General features: G+C 36.2%; 3 protein-coding genes across 7 annotated transcripts; 2 read left to right on the forward strand and 1 right to left on the reverse strand.

The window, feature by feature from the left end:
• The first annotated feature begins 143 nt into the window (after positions 1–143).
• LOC7458127 (uncharacterized) lies at positions 144–4,872 on the forward strand. Of its 4 annotated transcripts, none has more exons than XM_052456467.1 (4): positions 144–1,795; positions 3,074–3,220; positions 3,990–4,535; positions 4,639–4,872. In XM_052456467.1, the coding sequence occupies exons 1-4, from the start codon at positions 968–970 to the stop codon at positions 4,753–4,755; spliced, it is 1,638 nt and encodes a 545-aa protein (XP_052312427.1). In that variant the 5' UTR covers positions 144–967; the 3' UTR covers positions 4,756–4,872. The 4 variants fall into 4 exon arrangements, with proteins under 4 accessions (XP_052312427.1, XP_052312426.1, XP_002315207.1 ...); XM_052456466.1 differs by having other exon boundaries at positions 153–1,795; positions 4,627–4,872; XM_002315171.4 differs by lacking the exon at positions 3,074–3,220 and having other exon boundaries at positions 153–1,795.
• A 1,390-nt stretch (positions 4,873–6,262) lies between these two features.
• LOC7490377 (thylakoid lumenal 15 kDa protein 1, chloroplastic) lies at positions 6,263–9,058 on the reverse strand. 2 transcript variants are annotated; one of them, XM_002316234.4, is made up of 8 exons: positions 8,791–9,055; positions 8,599–8,703; positions 8,341–8,436; positions 8,153–8,225; positions 7,361–7,422; positions 6,956–7,037; positions 6,614–6,674; positions 6,263–6,530 (listed from the first exon to the last, which is right to left on the reverse strand). In XM_002316234.4, the coding sequence occupies exons 1-8, from the start codon at positions 8,917–8,919 to the stop codon at positions 6,479–6,481; spliced, it is 660 nt and encodes a 219-aa protein (XP_002316270.2). In that variant the 5' UTR covers positions 8,920–9,055; the 3' UTR covers positions 6,263–6,478. The 2 variants fall into 2 exon arrangements, 1 of the variants encoding a protein (XP_002316270.2); XR_002984400.2 differs by lacking the exon at positions 6,263–6,530 and adding an exon at positions 7,155–7,240 and having other exon boundaries at positions 8,791–9,058.
• Positions 9,059–13,809: 4,751 nt separating this feature from the next.
• On the forward strand, positions 13,810–16,144 carry LOC7458128 (AT-hook motif nuclear-localized protein 15). Its single transcript, XM_002315172.4, has 2 exons — positions 13,810–14,172; positions 14,255–16,144. Exon 2 carries the CDS (start codon positions 14,812–14,814, stop codon positions 15,820–15,822), a length of 1,011 nt encoding a protein of 336 aa, XP_002315208.4. The 5' UTR covers positions 13,810–14,172; positions 14,255–14,811; the 3' UTR covers positions 15,823–16,144.
• The last annotated feature ends 3,815 nt before the right edge of the window (positions 16,145–19,959 follow it).

Consider the following 19,959-nt stretch of genomic DNA (forward strand, 5'->3'; position numbering starts at 1 on the left):
AACTGCTAACGTTACCCTTAACTTGAGAGTCGAGACCACACAGTATATCACAAGATAACTCTAAAAATCTTTACCGTTATATTTCCCTAGCTGAAAAAACAAATCAGATGTCAAAACACAAGAAGAAGAACTAAGAAGAAGAGGGCCCTTGGTTCCTCTGACAATCATGAAACCTAACCAAAGTATTTGCCACGTTCAAAATTGAACGTCCTATGACCCTAACGAACACCCACCGGAAGAAGAAGACCCTTGGTTCCTCTGGCAATCATGACACCCAAGAAAAGAAACCATTTCACCCTCCCTATAAATAAAATCCACAGCCCATCCTTGATTGGTCGTTGACACTTATAAAAACACCCCGTTTTCTTTACCACAACACACGCGCGCGCAAGCACGCACAGTCTCTTTCCCTATCTTTAACTGTTGCTTCGTTATAGGGTGGACCATCCTCTTTCCCTTGTTTCATCCCATTCTAGAGAAGAAAAACCGAAAACAAACACATGGTTAAAACACCACTACACACAACAAGTGAGAAACCAGAAAAGAAATACCAGAAGAAGATTAAAAACTATATATATGTGTGTGTGTGTGTGTTGCTATAGCAGCCACAGAGGAATTCCTTATTGTGTCTCGAGTAGGCTTTGTTTTATCAATTCAAATTCTTCTGGGTTTTCTCCTGTTTTATGTGTTGATCAACAGAAGATGTCTTGGTTCTCTGAGTTTGGGCGCAGATGAATAGATTTACAGGGGTCATGGGTAGTCTCAGAAATTAGAATTTCTCAAAGGTTTCTCCTTTCCTTTCCATCCCTTTTCTTTTTTGTATCATCAACACCAGCAGAGAAGTCTGAGCTCCACTTTTTTTCTGGACATTAGTGCATGCTTGTCCTAATTCCAAAAACTAGAATTTCTCTTCCAGCAACTTCTGGTAGTCTCTGATCAACTAGTATTTTCCTCGAGCTCCTACGAAATGAGTCAGACTCATTTACGACCTCGTCATGACCCGGTCAGAAAATTTAGACTGGTTTCTCTTCCAGATAAAACCTGCAAGATTTTCTCATATCTCACGAGAATATGTCTCCTCCTTTGTCTCATTTTCTCAATATCTCTCGTCCTCTACACCACTTTTTCCCCCAACCAAAACCAATTCTGGAATCGTTTACCCCACCCCACCCGAACCGGAACCAAACTCGCACCCGGCCCGCCCACTAACATCTCCCACGTCCTTTTTTGCATCGGTGGATCAACCGCCACATGGCGCGATCGTAGCCTGTACAGCTCCATCTGGTGGGTACCGAACGTTACGCGAGGGTTTGTTTGGCTTGAGAAAAAGATCATTAGCCACCAGACCAATAAAAACGTCCCAGCTGTCAAGGTGTCATCTCCAGAGTGGACCCGGTTTAAATATTCTAGCTCAAGATCAGCGGTCAGGATTGCAAGGATCATAAGTGATAGCGTTAAATTAAGGTTGCCTGATGTGAGGTGGTTTGTCATGGGAGATGATGATACCGTGTATTACACTGACAACTTAGTTTCGGTGTTATCGAGGTATGATCATAATCAAATGTGGTACATTGGAGGGAATTCCGAGAGTGTGGAACAAGATGTGATTCATTCTTATGACATGGCTTTCGGTGGGGGTGGATTTGCTCTTAGTTATCCATTGGCTGAGAGATTGGTCAGTATATTGGACGGTTGTCTTGATAGGTACTATTATTTCTACGGTTCTGATCAGAGGATTTGGGCTTGTATCAGTGAGATCGGCGTCCCGCTCTCTAGAGAACGTGGGTTCCACCAGGTACGTGTTTGCTTTTAAATTGATTTTTAGGCCATTTTGTTATCTTAACGGCAGAGATGATACTGTGTGCGTGAGGGATGGGGCATAGATCAACGGTCGCCAGTCCCAAGTTTTGTCTGGCAGTCGTTGAATCATTACACTGAAGGGGTTTATATGGAACAAAATCGTCTTTGTAATTTACTCGTACAGTAGTTTTAATTTATTAATATTTGACATACAGGGCTTATTCAAAAAAAGGTTTTAAAAATTTTGAAAATTTTTAAATTTTTTTAAATTAATATTTTTTAATGTTTTTAGATTATTTTAGTAAGATGTTAAAAATAATTTTTTTAAAAAAAATTATTTTAATATATTTTCGAGTAAAAAATACTTTAAAAAATAACTAAAAATCACATTTTCAAACACGCTCTAAAGCTGTTAGGGTCATACACAAAGGAATGTAGTTTGAGAATTATTTTTTATATTAACATAATAAAGTGATAAAAAAATCTAAAATTTATAAAAAGAGAGTTTAACTTCTTATATTATTCATGTTTTTTTTTATTTTAATATAGGTGCCCGTCTTTTAAATAATTTAAAAAAAACAAATTTAAAATCTCTTCAATTAATTATATTTTTAGAAGTTATGCGTTTATGTACTTTATATTAAATGGGTGTTGCATCAAATACCTTACAAATAATGCGAAAGTGACAGAGACTTCTGCCCATTAACTGTTGCGTGGAGTCTCCCTCCACGTGTCCCCAATACCTGGACTAAAGATCCTCTCTGTGCATATACAGTAGTTATTAAAGGTAGCAGCATACTTTTCTGCAACAAAAGAAAATCGTAATATGAGGTCTTTACAGAGCCTAGCTGATAGTTGAATTCATGTTTTTTTCCCTTAAAATAATTGCTATGGGAATAATAGAAATCAATTAGCGGTGATTATATATCGTGTCACACACAGAGAGACATGGTGGTCCATATAAAATGAAACCACCTGCAACTGTACGGTGTCGTCCCTGTAAGAACAGGGCTAGCGGGAATTACTAGGGACGTGGCAACAAGGAATTGAATCGTAATGATCATTGATGATGATTAAATATCAGTTTGTTCTGCCACCACTTGTCACTGTCTTAATTAGCGAGGTTTCTCGAAATCATGTGGAAAAGGATCACGAAAGATCAGGAAAAAAGCCTTGGCCTTCTTGACTTGAAATAATATGTGATGAAAGGCGCCAGTGTGCTTCCATGGATATTATTTACTCATGATACTGTGTGTTGTCCTTAGTATCACAGGGAAATACTAGGTGGCGCCTCCGAGAGGGGTCGGTTGTTAAAGTCTGCTCTGTCCTTTTGTGCTCAGTTGCCCACACACTTTCAACAAAAGAGGTGACCTTTGTTGGTCTCAGTAAAAAGACAAGTATTTTGTTCAAGAAGAAAACAGTAAGGTTTCTTTGGGTGCTTAACCTAGCCATGATCTGCTATCTCTAATTGCCACGTCCACTTGCCTTTTGATTTAGAATATCAAACCCAGTGATAAAGAATTGAAAGGTGGTCATTAGAGCATCGCCAAAACACTTTCTTTCAAAGTTTCCGTCACATGGAAGGGTCATGGTTTGGCCACTTAGCCATTGAATTATTCACACATTTAGATTCGTTTTACCAGGTCTAATTCTTTTCAGTTAAGATTTGGACACTCCTACCTTCAAAGGGAATGCGTGGTAGATGATTGTCTGGCAGCTTGCTCAGTTAAATATGGAAGTAATTATGATGCAAGAATGGTGAATATTTAGTGCAGTAGCTTTATTTTCCTTTCTTGATAGTTTGGAAAGGTGATTCAAATTTGTTGCTATTTCTTTGGACACGAGACTGCTTAACTGCTGATGAAGCTGTGTCTCCTCTGTTTAAATTGAATTATTACCGTTAATGTGAGTGATCACTAGTTACTATGTTCATTTTTGGTGCGCACTAATTAGTGATTTTGAAATTGAATTTTGCCTCGAACGAGTGGGATTTCAGAAAAAGATTATCCCCTGCGAAGTAGTTTGAGATATGATAGAACTTTCAATTAATTTTTAAAAAAAATTGTGGGAATTTCTAATGATAGAATTTCATTTGCTTTGGAGTTATATTTGCTGAAATTCTTCGAAACAAGCTATTCCTGACACTGATTATTAATATTTTTTTCGGTGGCGTGTTTTGATTTCTACAGTTTGATATTAGGGGAAGCGCATATGGTCTCCTAGCAGCACATCCTCTAGCCCCTCTCGTATCACTCCACCACCTTGACAATCTGGAGCCGCTGTTTCCAAATCACAACCGAATAGACTCGCTTAAATCCATAAATCAGGCATACCAGGTTGACCCGCCCCGGATTTTTCAACAAACATTTTGCCATGACTCCAAGCGGAAATGGTCCATATCCATAGCATGGGGCTACACAGTTCAGCTGTACCCATTATTGTTGCCAGCCAACGGCTTGCAAACACCAGAGCAGACATTCAAGACATGGCGGAGTTGGAGTGATGGGCCATTCACATTCAATACCCGACCCACGGAGCCTGACCCTTGTAAACAACCGGTTGTTTTTATGCTTGAGCAGGCCAAGGAAGGGGGCGTTAATGGGTCCTTGTCTAGTTACAAGAGGATTGTGCATGAACCAGGGAAGACTTGTAAGACAACACAGTATGCCCAAGCAATGTCAGTGCAGAGAATTCTTGTATCCTCCTTGAAAATGGAGCCAGATTATTGGAAAAAGGTTGGTCTTTACATGCCTAATCATCCGCATATTCATGTTGATGGTGTTTATATCTATTAGTGTATGTGCGTGGCTAATAATTTTATTGCAGTCCCGTGAGCAGGCACCAAGAAGATATTGCTGTGAGTTAATGAATAAAGGGAGCATAAAGAACAGCAGTATGCAGCTTAGGATTAGAAGATGCAGAAATTGGGAAAGTATTACTTCTAGGTTAGACTAGCTCCTTAACATTTCAGCCATGTAAACATTCCACTCTACAAAACTTGCCATACTGAATATACAGGAAAAGAGATTGAGGTGCCGTTTGGAAGTCCATTCCAAACAGTGTTTCTCTAAATCTTGTTTTTTTTTTTTTTACTTAAATTAATTTTTATATATTTTTAAGTCGTTTTAATATATTAATATTAAAAATTATTTTAATTTATTTTAGATGCTGACATTTTCTTACATACGAAACCAGCCGTTCTTTTCTTATCTTTTTGCTATGATGAGAGAGAAAAGCTATCACTTCCACTGCTACAGTCCATTCCAACACTTGCGACAAAATGGAATGCTCAGAGGTGAAAAGGAGTGGGGGAGAAAAGGCCCCGTAAAAGCGAAAGCATCAAGACTGCTGAAAGTGTATGGTGGTATAGCACCATCCAGGAAATAAGTGCAAGATTTCCTCTCAACCTAGGGATAAAATGTAAGAATTTCCACAGCAACCGCTCTTAGAAGTCACGGCATGATGAATTGAAAATTTTTTCTGGGGTAGAAAGATACAAAATGCTTCATGTGAGTGGATCCTCCACTCTACATGAGGCGGAAAAGGGCCAATCGGAGTTCTTTTGAATTGCCACTGAATATACCACGAACCACCAAAGGTACACAAGTGAAGTATGGCACTGTTGATTAAAAAAGGGGAGATAAAAGGTGAAAGGAAAGCATCAAGCTGCTTTTGAATGATATAAAGTCTAATGCCAATGCCACTCGGCTTTTAATGCAATTATTGGATTGGACCGTGACTCGAGATTGTGTGACCTCCGATACTGCACTGGTTTTCAAACTTGGCAGCGCCCTTTACACCTTCAGTCTATCATTTGGAACGCTATGAGCCTTGAATCCAGCGTGATTACAGAATCCTGGTCTTGGCATAAATAATGCCAACCACGATGGTGGAATCATTACATTTGACAACTGTTTGATTAGGGCAACCTGATTCTCATCTATACAGATAGTTTTACCCACGGATCCCCATCATATCTTTGCTAATAGAGATTAGCACAGCAAATGAAGACCTCTTCAGACTACGAACAAGCAAATAGCATGTGAGTTTCGGGGTAATTACAGAGAGCAAAGAAAACTAGTTGAAATTGGTGAATCCATAGACAAAGGCGAGGACGATGCTCCACAAAATATAATCACTGAAAAGGGTATAGGAAGAATAACAATGGGAGACTGTCAATACCAACTGAAGCGTGGAAATCTTAGTTTCTTTCATTAACATTGTAGTATTATGTGGAGGGGGAAACAAATTTGACAAAACTAAATTGATAGAAAATTCCTTTTGCTCCATGGGTATCCTGGGACGGTGCAGTGGACCAAAGCGATGAGAAACAAAAGGAGATTTCATCGCGAACATTTGTTAAGTAGGTGGTTCCTTTTAACAATTTCATGGAAAACGGTAAATGATTACACAAGCATACTTGATTTATGGTATCCTCAATCTGGCAAAGACTCCAAAGAGGTGACAAAAGAATCCAGTTTATGATAGATGTTTGATTCATTATACAGTTGCATGTATACTTCTTATATAGATGAGAATAAAAGCAACACTATTGATTTGATATTTTACATTACTTACAACAAGTTGATTGCAAACCTGAGCTAAAATGAAAATTGCAGCTGTTACAGATGCACTGGTGCGGCTTCCCTGTTTTTCATCACTTCAATGTGAAAATAAACTAGTTGCAAAGCAATGTATCGCGTGTTGCATTTCCAGTAGTTGGATTCACCCTGATGAGAAATGGCTCGATTTAATGTGGATCTATTCAAAATAGACAGACAGTTGCATTTTACAAGCAATACTTAGGTCTTACCCATCGGCAACTTTGCACAAGTACTCACGTTGGTCCTCTCTCAAAGGCACATCTGTGAAATCTGATCACACAAGAAGTCAATCAAACAACAGAAACATACCAGTTATCACACTCAAACACTCTCCTCTATGGCACATCCAATCTCTAAAACACATCTCAGGATGGTACCAGAAAAACAAATTTTACAACTAGCTGTTATCACTCAAGTGTTTGGCTCCTAGAGTGATGACACAAGGCACAAATAGAATTAGCTCGGTTGCTAATGAGAAGAGTCTAATTTTTATATCATGACCTCTTCAACAGATAGATGTTCTTGACAGTAAAACCAGTGATGCAACATACCAGCTCCTGTTATATTTGATCCTCTAAAAGATGTGTTGCCAGTAGCAAGCGCGCCTTCCAAGTTAGCATTGCTCAAATTTACCTGCAGAAAGTGGTGAAGTCAGAAGTAAGACATCACCAAAAGTATTTCGTGAAGTAATAGAATTAAGATAAATTCTTTAAGGTTCAACAAATTATACTGGAGTGTATCAACTACTACCATGTCTGCAGGCAGGCTGGTGCTGCTAGTAAATTGAATGTGCATCTGAAAACACATTTACATAGGAAGGTACCCCAAGGAAGTTGCTGGAAAGGTAATTATATTACTAAGACAACATGGAAAAATGACTGCATTGTTGAAGTACTTCTAGTCGCGTTACTAGGCATCTAAGATAATAGCTTTCAAAAGCTGTAAAGAATAACCACCTTTGCCACATTCGCCAAAGAGAGATCCGCACTTCTAAGGTCAGCATCTGAAAGATCAGCCCCTATATCACATGCCAAAATAGAAAAAAAGAAACAAGAAACCATTATCCAGGAAGCATAAGAAGAGAACCATATTTTCTAAAACAGCTGCAATATGCATAGCTAAATTTGACAAGTTCTGAACCATAGTAACGACATCGTGTTTAACATATACCTTAAAGCCAGAGCTATCTATGTGCACGTTTAAGAAAAAAATTATTCTTCCACCTAAAATAGTATACACACAGAATACACATACATTTCAAACTGTTAGCACTTGGCGATCATCCATTTACGTCAAAAATTCTCAGAAGGCATATAGATCCGGAACTTCCTTCCAGCCTGTATGTATTAGAGGTTGTAAGTACCCAACAGTTTGAGTCCCATGCTAGCATCTCTCCCTAATCTACCTCACATTGTCAATTTTATGCTACCTTCTAAGCTAGAAAAAACAGAAACTTCAATTCTAACCCCTTTGAAATGAATAAAAACACATCAACCCGTGTCAATTAAGAAGCATCTTGCTTGCATTTCAAACACACAAACATTAAGGATATAAAGGATACATTTCAAACACACCATCCTAGTTCAAAGAACTCTGCCTACATGCACACGCCCATACCAAAACTTCCAGTTTCATAAAGTTGAAAATTCTAAATTTCCAATTAATTAATTTACGAAATCTGTGTCGATGACTTTTCAATCCCAGATCACAGAATCGTAAAATAGAAACAGAATACAAGGTTAGAGAACCTGTTAAATCAGCATCGAAAAAGCTAGCTCCCAACAACTTTGCACCTTTGAAATTGGCTTGTCTTAGTATGGACTGAAACACACAACAGTTACAAAGAAATTAACCAGCGACAAACTCACTCAAACTTTGAAAATACATATATAAAATAAAGAAAGAAAGAAAGAAGAAATAGAACTAAAGTATATACTGTCTTAAAATCTTGCTTGATCAAAGTTCTGCCACTGAAATCCTTGCCAGTAAGATCCTGGCCCCTCGTAACTTCAGAACCATACGGTCCTCCTCCCTTTACACAATCCACATTGCCAGATAAATCAATAAATGAAGCAATCAGTTTTATTTTTTTTCTGGTCACATTTAATTAAAAAAACAATATCAACACATAAGTTAAAACACAGCAAACAGAATTAGACAAATAAAGAAACAACGAGTTTCTCAGCTTTTTAACCTTGAATGCAAGAGCAGGATCAGTAAAAAAGAGAGAGACAGAGAGAAGAGCAAGCAAGCCTGTCTTTGCAAAATCTTCTAGCAGTTGCTTGTTTAGTATCAATGCCTGTTGTTGAATAAACAACGAGAAAGTGAACTTCGCTAAAACCGAAGAAGAAGAAGAAGAAGAAGAGTGAGATGTGGTGTAACGTACCTGTGGGTTGGGACAGCGAGAGTGGGAGAGGGAAAGGAAGCGTGGGATTGAGAGGGAAGGTTTGGTTAGTGAGAGAGGGGGTTTTGGTGGGATTTTGGTGCACAAAGAAACGTTAAGAAGATGAGCCATTTTCGTTTTTGATTCCTAAGGCAGTAAGTCAATGCTCTGTTCTGACTTCTGATTGATATGGATAACGAGAATAATGGGATTGGATGCGAGGATTGTCTTCTGGTGTGGCAACTTCCAGAAAATCGTTGTATCCTTCAGCACGACAAGTTGAACGAGCGTTTAGGTTTAACTATTGAAACAATCCTGGGCTGGCCCAAACACATCATCGACATGCCAATCCCTTGAGAATCCGGCCCATTTAGTTTCTATCATAGGTGAGGCCTTTTGGGCTTAGTTTGGTCATAATTGTTGAAGGTATGGACTTGTGCTCACGGGCCATGCACAGAGGACTTGTGCTCACGGGCTCACGGTCCGAGATCTGGTAAAATTTATTTCAAAAAATCGGTTTGGATCCCGGTTCATGGACGTCTTGAATTCATAGCAGTGATTTTTTTAATTGTTGGTTAGAACAAGCATGCACAGAGGACAGAGTCGTGTGTTAGTAAAAACGAGAAAGGAACACAATTAGCATAAGAAATTCTGAAAAAATTCTAATTACACCCTGGGTGAGTTGGACGGGCAATTGCGAACCAGGGAAACGGCTCTGACGATTGTAAAGGTGGTCGCAGGCGGATTTATTGAAATGGGCCAAAACTGAGCATCAAGCTGCGGCCTTTACTTACCACTTTGGGAACACAAAACCGAAGGAAGAAGGAAAGCTTCAAAAAGGCAACAAACACTGCTAGGACACGGGCACCGAAAAATGGATTAAATTTTACAGAGACAAGATAAGAGCAGATAGATCGATATAATTATGGGTAGCTGTGAGAAATGTATTAGACCTCTTCACCAGCGGCCAGCAGGTTGGGTCGCAGATTGCAGTAGAGACGGCAGGGGCCTTGTATTTTATTTGAGTCATGTTCCAGACCTTGGCATTCGATACCTTGTCGGGACTTGCAGACAATGACGTGTTCCCACTCGCCACCCAACTAGTTTCTTGCACTCTGTCCCACGCACCCCCACCACAGAAAATCCATTAAAATACTAGCTTGAGCTCTCCTACCCTTCCTCGCTATAAACCAACACGGAATACAGTTCTTATTTTATTTTATTTTACAGTAATTGAGGGTGCTATAGCGATATTGTAGTTTCTTATTTTTTTTAATTTTTTTTATTGATATAAATATCTAACTCAACTTACATGTATCAGCTTAAACGTATTTCGACTGGTGATAAATTTAAAAAATATTCATGTTCATGTCTTTCAACATTGTTATCAGTAGTAGTGTAAGAATATGGAATATATATAATTTGATTGATTTTTAAAATAATATATAATCATATATAATTTCTGTAAGACTACAAGAAAAATGCGACCATGAAAGTTGATTCTATTCATATGAAAAAAACATTTAACAAGTATAACAATAACCATTTTTCTTCTAAATGACATCTTGTCTCGTCTATTTCACACGCATTTAAATAAATTATTTTAATGCCTACTTTACATCTTTATACGGGTCATATTTGAACAATAAATAAATAAATAAACAACAAAACAATATATATCAAATTCATTCAAATTTAAAAAATATATAATATAAAACTAGCAAGTCTTTAGAAAAAAGAAAAGGAAAAATAGATTTTGAATACATTCAATTTCACTCACTTTCATTGTAATTAAACATTTATCTACCTTTATTTTGGTAAATTATAAAAATCAATCATTTTTTAAAAATAACAATTTCAAGCACAAATCCACGACAATGATCATCAGAAAAATCCATTATTATTCATTATTTGTTTTTTAATTTTTAATTTTTATCCCATGGGATGTCAAGTGATATAAACATCAACCACAAACCAATGAATTAAAAAAAAACATGATTGGTAAATTATTTAAAGTTAAGATGTTTAAATTAAATAATTTAAAATACAAACACCGGAAAAAAAAAACACACTAGATTAGAAACAAGCTAGAAAATCTCTACTCACCTTATAGATATGTAATTGTGACGCATATCAATTCAACAACGATTATTTTAAAATAAAACATCTGAAAAAATAAAACTTGATTGACTTGGATAACATAAAATGAAAAAATCATGAATTGAAAATGTAATCAACTATTTTTAAACAAGCCTGTTTTAATTTTTGAAATTACTCACACGCAAAAAAAAGGTAACAATTCATCCAAAATCATTTATTAATTCTTTGTCAAAAACATATAAAACAATAAACCATATAGTGACACTAAATAACACCTTAATTTTTATTTATTTGTTTTGAAGGTTATTTTTATCATCCAAAACAAACTTAAATAAACATGAAACTTTGTATATTTTCACATGCATGAGTATTGGATAATCTTTATCATTTTAAATTAAATTAAAAAAAAATTAGTATCCTTCTTGTTGTTATTGTTGTTCCAATAAATCCAAATAGTTTAGAGTAAGGTTTATATCTTGAATAATCGGTTAATCTTTTGGTTTTGACATTTTAATCAATTTTCCTTGATCAATGTGGCCGATGCCTGCCTAAAACTTGCAAAATGTTCCATTTAAGAAATTCGGAGACTTTATGATGCTTAAGCATGTATTTTCTTGAGAAAAAACTATTATATTCTAGAGAAAAACTTTGAAAAATAAATATATCACTGGAAATAGAGATTCATAACCTGACTTTGAGAGATATCATCGTCATTTTTATACTCCATGAGGCTTCTCTATTTTTTTAAGATAAGGGTTTATAGTGTCAACTAAATGTCTCTAATTCGTCGAGATAAAATATCAATGACTCGTCACCGAGTAAAGTATATCATCACAAGATAAAATATACTTGACTCGTCACATAGTAAAAATATATTTGTGTTTGGTTGAGCCTAGAGATACTAAGTTATTACCCCATCTTGGGTTATTCTTTTTTTAAAAAAAAGTATAGGTAAAAACAAAAAATATCGATACATCACTTGTAAATTAACAAACAACTAAAACAAAAGGATGATTCACTGTAGCCCCTCTCATATTTTACTGTTAATCATTACAGTGTAATAACTATTTTGTCATTCCCATAAAAAAATACATGCCTTTAAAACTAGGGTTATTTTGGTATTTTCATGAGGTGCGTTAGTCACCACTGATCTAATTTGGGGTATTTGTGTATATTCAATGTTTTATGAATAGTAAAAGAACCAAAATACCCCTAAAAGTATATAAAAAAAATGGTCTCGAGTAGGGGTATTTAGGTATTTTCTTATTTATTTTTTATACATACTAGAATTACGCATGTACCATTGGATGCAAGACATTTAGTTCATTGTAGTTATGGGTATCTGGGTTTTTTAGCCAATTTTTATAGTTGATTGTAAGTTTAATTGAGAGTAGTAATGTAATTTTTTAAAAAAATAATGATTTTTTAATTGAAAAGTTACTAGCGCATTGAAATCATTGCACATTTTACACGCGCGTGGGCGATGGTTATCAATGATAATAATGATTTCAATTTGGTATTTTTTTTATTGTTTTTCTTGATCCTTTTGTCCAAGTTTATATAGTTTTGAAATGAAAATAATAATGCTATAAATGATAACAACAACAAAAACAATAATTAAATTAGCAATGATAACAATAACGATGGTGATGATAATAATTTTATTAATGATAGCAGTGATAATAATAATAATAGAATGATGACAACACCAACAATAAAATTAATGGTGATAATAATAGTAGTAAATCTTGTGGTGGTAACAATATTGTTGCTTCCGCTACTATAAACAACAACAATAACAATAAAGAGAAGAAGAAGAATAATAATAATGACGACAATAAAAATATTAATAATAGTTGTTGTGATGATAATAATAATGACAATAACAATAGCAACAATAATAATAACAGTGATGATGATTGTGGTGATTGTTATTAAAATAATAATAATAATAATGGCAATGCTGATATTGTTACTAAGAATGACAATGTTAGCAATAACTGTGGTGAAAGTGGTGATAATAATAATAATAATAGTGATGGTATTACTTATTAATAATAGTTGTGATAGTGATTTTGATTCTCATTTTTTGAATTGTTATTTTTTAAAATTCTCTTGCATGATTGAAATATTTTTTTTTTCATGTTCATCATTTAATATTTAATTTATTGGAAATTGAACTTCATGGTTTTTCTAGATTTGATACTTTAAGTTTAATGACACGGGTCACGAGTTTAAAAAAGTTAACATATTTTTTTTAAAAGGCTTTACAATTCTTTTTACTTTTAATTGAATTATTTCAGTCATATAATCTAGACCACGAGTTCGACAAGATATCCCATGTTGACTTAACCTTAATTAACATTTTTATATATTTGTCATGAACAATTATTTTATAATTTTTTTTTACTAATTTTCAGTAACTAAATATTATTTTTTTAAAAAAAAAGTGTCCAGGAGGTCAGTATATTCTATATGTTTAAAGGTCAAATTAAGTTGCTCTGCATGCCATGAATATTCATGCGTTATGAATGCATTTTTCAAAAAAATTCATAAATCTACTTTCTATTAACATATTAACATCCACCTTTTTTTGTTTTTACTGGAGAACATGATATCAAAATTGCCCTTAATATATAGGCTGGTTCAAGTGATTTTTTTAGAAATATATTAAAATAAAATTTATTTTAAAAATAAAATAATTTTTGATATTAGTATATAAAAAAATATGAAAATATAAAAAAATTAATTTTAAATAAAAAAAATTAATTTGTTTTTAAAATAATTTTGATCGAGTTTCCAGAAGGGAAGGATTCACATAATGGTACATTGGTAATTTACCAGGAAAATCCGTAATTATTGACTAGCGTCATGCTAGGTCATTGGTCCAGCTTTTATGGCAAGTAGTGGGTGGGTGTATAGCATAAAAAGCTATTGAGTGAGAAGCTTGAAACTTGCAGTTCACAAAACCAAAAAAAGAAAAAATAACAGGGAGACAAGAAAAAACCAGGCTCTGCAAACCGCTATAGGATGTAGTGATACGCACTACACGAAACCTTATCGTACGCCTATGTGCTTTTTATCGTACGCCCACATCACAGAGCTGGTAAAGCAGCAGGCAACTTCAACTACTAAAATTTGGAGGACCCCCTGTAACAGAAGCTCTCTTGGCTCGCCCTACTAAGCTGACTCCCGTGTACTTTCAGCGTTGTAAAGTTGTTCTTTCCTTGACCAAACAACTTTGCACCTATATAGGAGCACTCACGTATTCATGTAAGAGGCTAGGTGAGTTTCTTTTATATTGGTGTTTCCTCTTCAAGGTCTTTTTAATGGGAAAGGTGAGAATTTTTTGCATGTTTGGCTTCAGATCTTAACGAGTTGCCGGGTTTAGAGAAGTGGGTTTTTGTTATCTATGTTGGTGGATCTGGTTTTTTATCAATCTGGAGGCTAATAATCTTTAGGGTTTTTGATTCTCGCATGCAAAACGAAGGAAACCCTTATGTCTAATGGCGGATTCATGCAGCATGGGTAGACAGACAGTAGTATATACTGGCCGGGCTAGTGAGTTTGGGCTGGGTTTGATTCTTTCTTTTGTTGAGAAGGTATAAAGGACAAGGTCTTGGACTTTATCTGTTTGGATTTGGGATTGTACATTTAGAGATTTCTCCCAATCTGCGTCTAGCTACCTGCAAGCAAGCACAGTACAAAGAGGGTATTAATAAGGCCAAGATACTCTCCCATCTTTCATTGCTGTGGTGTTGTTGTCAGTTACTGTTTCAACAAGATACTGAATAGCGCGAGACAAGAACACACGCAAAAAAAAAAAAAAGTTGCAGCACAAATAAGCTATCTTTAGCTTATTGTCTCTTGGATTTCTTTTTTGTTCAAAAGTTTAGGCTTTTTTGGTTCTATCAAGAATCAAACATGGCAAATCGCTGGTGGGCTGGAAATGTTGCCATGAGAGGTGTAGATCCAGTATCTTCATCTCCATCTCTTCACTTGGGAAATCTTGAAGAAGACAGCACTCCTCCCGGTTTGAACCGGTTGGGTCCAAGAAGAGAACAGGATTTCACTGATACCAACACCAGTAGCCCTAAAACAACCACCACCGCCACACCTCCCAGTACTCAAAACCAGGAGGAACATGAAGATAGCAGAGACAACACCAACAACCAAGAATCTGGCGACCACACTGCTCTCGAAACCATTGAACCAGGCAGTGGTAGCACATCTCGCAGGCCTAGAGGCCGACCTGCTGGTTCAAAGAACAAACCAAAACCTCCCATTGTCATCACCAAAGAAAGCCCTAATTCTCTCCACAGCCATGTCTTGGAAATCAGCTCCGGCAGTGACATCGTGGAGAGCATTGCCACTTTCTCTCATCGCCGCCATCGAGGTGTTTCTATCCTTAGCGGAAGTGGTATTGTGAACAATGTTACTCTCAGGCAGCCTGCAGCTCCTGGTGGGGTTATCACTCTTCATGGAAGATTCGAGATTTTGTCACTGTCGGGTTCGTTTCTCCCTGCCCCATCGCCTCCAGGAGCAACGGGGCTGACTGTTTATTTGGCAGGTGGACAAGGACAGGTGGTGGGAGGTACTGTGATGGGGGAGCTGATAGCAGCAGGGCCGGTGATGGTGATTGCAGCAACGTTCAGTAATGCGACTTATGAAAGGTTGCCACTCGAGGAGCAAGAGCAAGAAGGGATGCAATTGCAACAGCAAGTGAATTCACCAGGGACTAATAATGGCAATGCTGCTGCAGGTGGTGGTGCCAGTAGCGGTGGCGGTAATAATTCAGTGACTCAATCTTCTCAGGGTTTAGGTGAGCATGTTTCAATCCCTGGGTACAATTTGCCTCCTAATTTGTTACCTAATGGACAAGTGCCACATGATATGTTTTGGTGTCCCCCTCCCCGCCCTCCCCCCTCTTACTAAGAATGTGCTTGAGAGAAAGAGAAGAGTTGTTAGTTTGGATTAGCTGACTCATGTGCAAAAATACTTTAGACAGTTTCATGCAAGCACAGCGAAGAAGGTAGGACATTTTGGATTAGTTTTTGTGTAAACTAGCTGGCTCTAATCGTCAGGTTTTGCGATGTTGTTGAAACGCGTTAATGTAATGATCTGTTTGCTTTTCTCTAATCATCCTTTTGTGGAAGAATATTGTATTTTTTGATGATGTAGGAAGAGAAGAAATATACCAGTCAGGAACTGGGATTGGTGCTAATTAATGGAAATTTGTGGATGAGATCTTGGAACCTTTTTTGTTTTCTTAGGTAAGCATGCCAAGCATATTCTGGTATGTTATCTTATGCCTCGTTTGGTTTTATTCTCATCGGAATGATTATAATTTTGTGAAACATTGTTTGAGAAATGTGAGATTTGGGAAAACTTTGGAAGTAGTCAGCTTCCATCAATGTGATGGTTGATTTTTTTTCCTTTGACTATGAAATGTGGGGTTTGATTCATCTGCACCTGCATTAGAATCGGTCGTTTCATATTCCAAGTTGGTCGAACTTTTGAAAGGCGTGGAATTTTACATCATTAGTGCACGTTGGGACAGTACTTCCCAAGTTGAGCTGATCATTTGAATGACTCTATTTGACACGAGGGGGCATTCCTGGCCAAATGTGGCAAATGGTTTCCAATCTCATCTAGCATGTAGCAACTTCCAGTAAACTATTACTGGTAAGTAAATGTCTAGGTTTCAATAACCACATGTACCCAATTATGTGTGTGTATATATGGTACTGTCGAAGTTCAGATAGTCCAGATATGTAGTACTAGTTTGTAACTCTTATGCATGCATGGTGAAACATGTTTTTGCCAATCAACAAGAAACTTGGGTAAGTTTGCGACTAGCTTACCATTGTCTGGGTATTTTCGATCTATAGCAATCTTTGCTTCATTGCTTGGCAGTTTAGTAAGTTCTAATTAGAAAAAGAAGTTCAGTGAGGATTGCCATAGAGCGAATCTATTTCATAATGTCTCTTCTTTTGTTTTAGAACTTGATTCAGTTTGAGTTCTTTCTCGTCTTTTCTTGTCTTGTACAATCATGCAATCAATTTATACAATGCCCTCAAGTTGTGGATGAGCTTTACAACTAGAAAAATAATTAAATGCACGAGCTTTCTAACATATATTATTGTAAGTTGAAGATTGAAGAAGCCAATTGCATTCCGATGATTATAGCTAGCGATAACTAGAGCTCTGTGTGATCTTGTGGGCATGATTTTCTTTTAAATTTGTTAATTCTGTTAATTATTGAGCACCAAAATAATAATTTGTTTGCAATGAAATATTAGAACCGAGACCGCGCGTGTCGTGATCTTACTTGTGTATGATAAGATGTTGGTTATTGCTGGTTGGGTAAGCTGCCGTGAGGATTGTGAAAGATTTTTGTCCATTTTACACCATTTTAGTCAAAGGTGGTTGATGTAATCCTGAGGACAAGTTTTCAATGTGGTTAGATAGACGTTGAAGAATTATGAACAGGTATGGGCTAGCTATTTGTGTGCATGTGACATTAACGCAAGTAGGGAAGACCTTAACTTTCTTTGGATGGGGGTGAAAGCATGGTCGACTATGCAGGTGGCTCATACTTCAAGGGAAGAATGCCATCTTTCCAAGAATTTCAATCGTAGAATACCAGAAAGAAAGATTGCTTTTCTGATTCAATTAAATTGCGGATCTCGGTGACCAACTGTGAAGGTTTCTTGTATTTGACAATTCCAGCGGGCAGATGTAGATTTATTGCAAGTGCAAGTGGCTGGTGTCAAAGAAGAATACTATGTAACTGCACGACGACTGGTGATTGATTTTGTTTGGAGAAAACGAGCCATTTGCCATGACCACTTAATTTGCCCAAGTCAATTGTTAACAGCTGGATTAAGTGATGTGATTGAGTGCTAATCCAGGAAAAATTGAAATGCCTCATGAATTTTCTTTATCTCATTGTGCAGCTGCTGTTTGATTTGTGTGCGGGTGGGGGTGTGTTTTGCAATATCTTGGTCTCATATGAACTACAGTTTAATTTCTTGAATCTGTCTCTGTTGGCTTCGCTACTGATCCAGAAAAAAACCAGAACGTTGTGCCATTTATAACGCTTAAGAATGTTTTAGACTCCAATTCTCATTCCCGAAACTCGTTTGATTTGAACTCGAACTCGAACATGGGTTTCTTCCATCATTTCAAGTGCACATAATTTTGAATGCACACACATGTAGGCTCAAATCTTCATGTGTTTCAAATTGAGCTAGGATATTATTACAAGTTACAGACTGTTTGTCATGTCGGTTTGTTTGCCCTCGATGTGTCATTGACTTCTTCGTATGTTCGGGCACCATGCTGTATAGGTGAACCATAATAAGCATTAATTGAATGTTGATGTCTGGAACTGGAGACTCTGCACAATACTTTGGACGTTAGTGCTAGCTTGCATTCAAGTGGTGTGGTGTCTTGGCCAAAACCTGCCGCCTTGACATTTCACTAATGCTATGGTTCCCGTTCGTCAACTTTTGATGGCCTCGTTGAATGTTTCATGGCATGTTTGAAATCACTGGAATTAAATTTAATTTCAAGTGATAAATTAATTCATGTGTTTTTAAATTTAATTTAAGGTATTAAATCATTGTATGTGTTTAGAATTCTTTTTAAAAGTATTGATTTAAATTCCAGATCATGAAAAATAGACTAGCAAATCAGAGGATAGTAATTTCAAATCAAAAAGTTTTTTTAAAAGTACCCTCTTTATTTTTTCTTACAAAAACCCTTATCTTTAATGCCTCGTTTTCTTCCTCAGCAAGAGCATTGGATAAAGAAACGAACATTGATGAATTTTTTATTCAGGCAGATAATCTTTGAATAGATATGCTTGGGGTCTTGTCTGCAGGGATTTTCTATATTATTGGCAATGGTTTTAAGAGCTCTTGGACCCAACAATGGATCTCCAGATATGACATTGACGATGAACTTACCCTTCGGCCAGACCTCCACTGATCATCAATCCCCATTTACAAGCACCTCTGTACGTTGATGGTGAACCACGATTTTCAACAAAGAATGATGCGTGGGGTGTAAGGATTCATTTTCAATTAACTATAGCTTTATTATACATCTGCACTCACAATTTTACTGATCGCTTGTGATGTAGCAGGCTTATTACACATTTTTCACTTCAGTTCTCATCCTTCTCAGATCAACAAGTGAAGAAAAAACCACCATATTTGCAGACCATATTGCAATATGCAATTTGATACGAAGAGGCACAAGGGCAGGGGTCATTATTATGACAAATATTTTGGCCTGATGAAAGAGCTTGGGATCAAGAGGGAATTGAGAGAAGCTGCAGTCATTTCTATTTGTGTGCTCTAAACAAGCAAGCGTGGAGACAGACACTTCAGGACTGCAGCAATCAATATGAGCACTTGGTTGCACCAAAAAACAAAATTAATTTCGGCATCCAAACAAATTCAATTCCAATAGGAAGGAAATCCAACTCAAAATAGATGAAATTGTATCTCAATCCAACTCGTAAATGCATCATGATTCATCGTAAAATAATTATGGATTTTATTTTCACATTAACAAAGAAAATATTTTATGATCCAGGATAGAATAGTTGAGATTACTGATCAAATTTAATTATATGACTTGATATTTTATTCCAAGCATAAAAATTATAATATGTTATTAATTAAATTCAAATCTTATGTGTAATTAAATTAAGTGAAATTGAGTTTAAACAGATCATTAGCAACTCCGATTGCAAGATATGTTGCAGTAAAATCAATTATCGTGTTCAATTGTGAACCAGAATCCATTCTGTTTGAGGTCCAAGCTAGAAAAATTTCTCTAGAAAATGTAGATTTTATAATTTCGTACTATTTGATTAACCTTAACCTGGACCTGTGAAGTTTTCTGCTTTCTGATTAAGGAGTGTTTGGTTTAGATGTGTGGTTGACTTGTTTTGATGAGATTTACAAAAAAAAAAAAACATGTATTTTTTGTTTTTATAAATTGTGATTTGTGCTTTAAAAAGATTATATCTTTGAAAAAAAATTATTATATCTCTAA

This window comes from Populus trichocarpa, chromosome 10 (assembly GCF_000002775.5).
Source record: "Populus trichocarpa isolate Nisqually-1 chromosome 10, P.trichocarpa_v4.1, whole genome shotgun sequence".
Lineage (NCBI taxonomy): Eukaryota > Viridiplantae > Streptophyta > Magnoliopsida > Malpighiales > Salicaceae > Populus > Populus trichocarpa.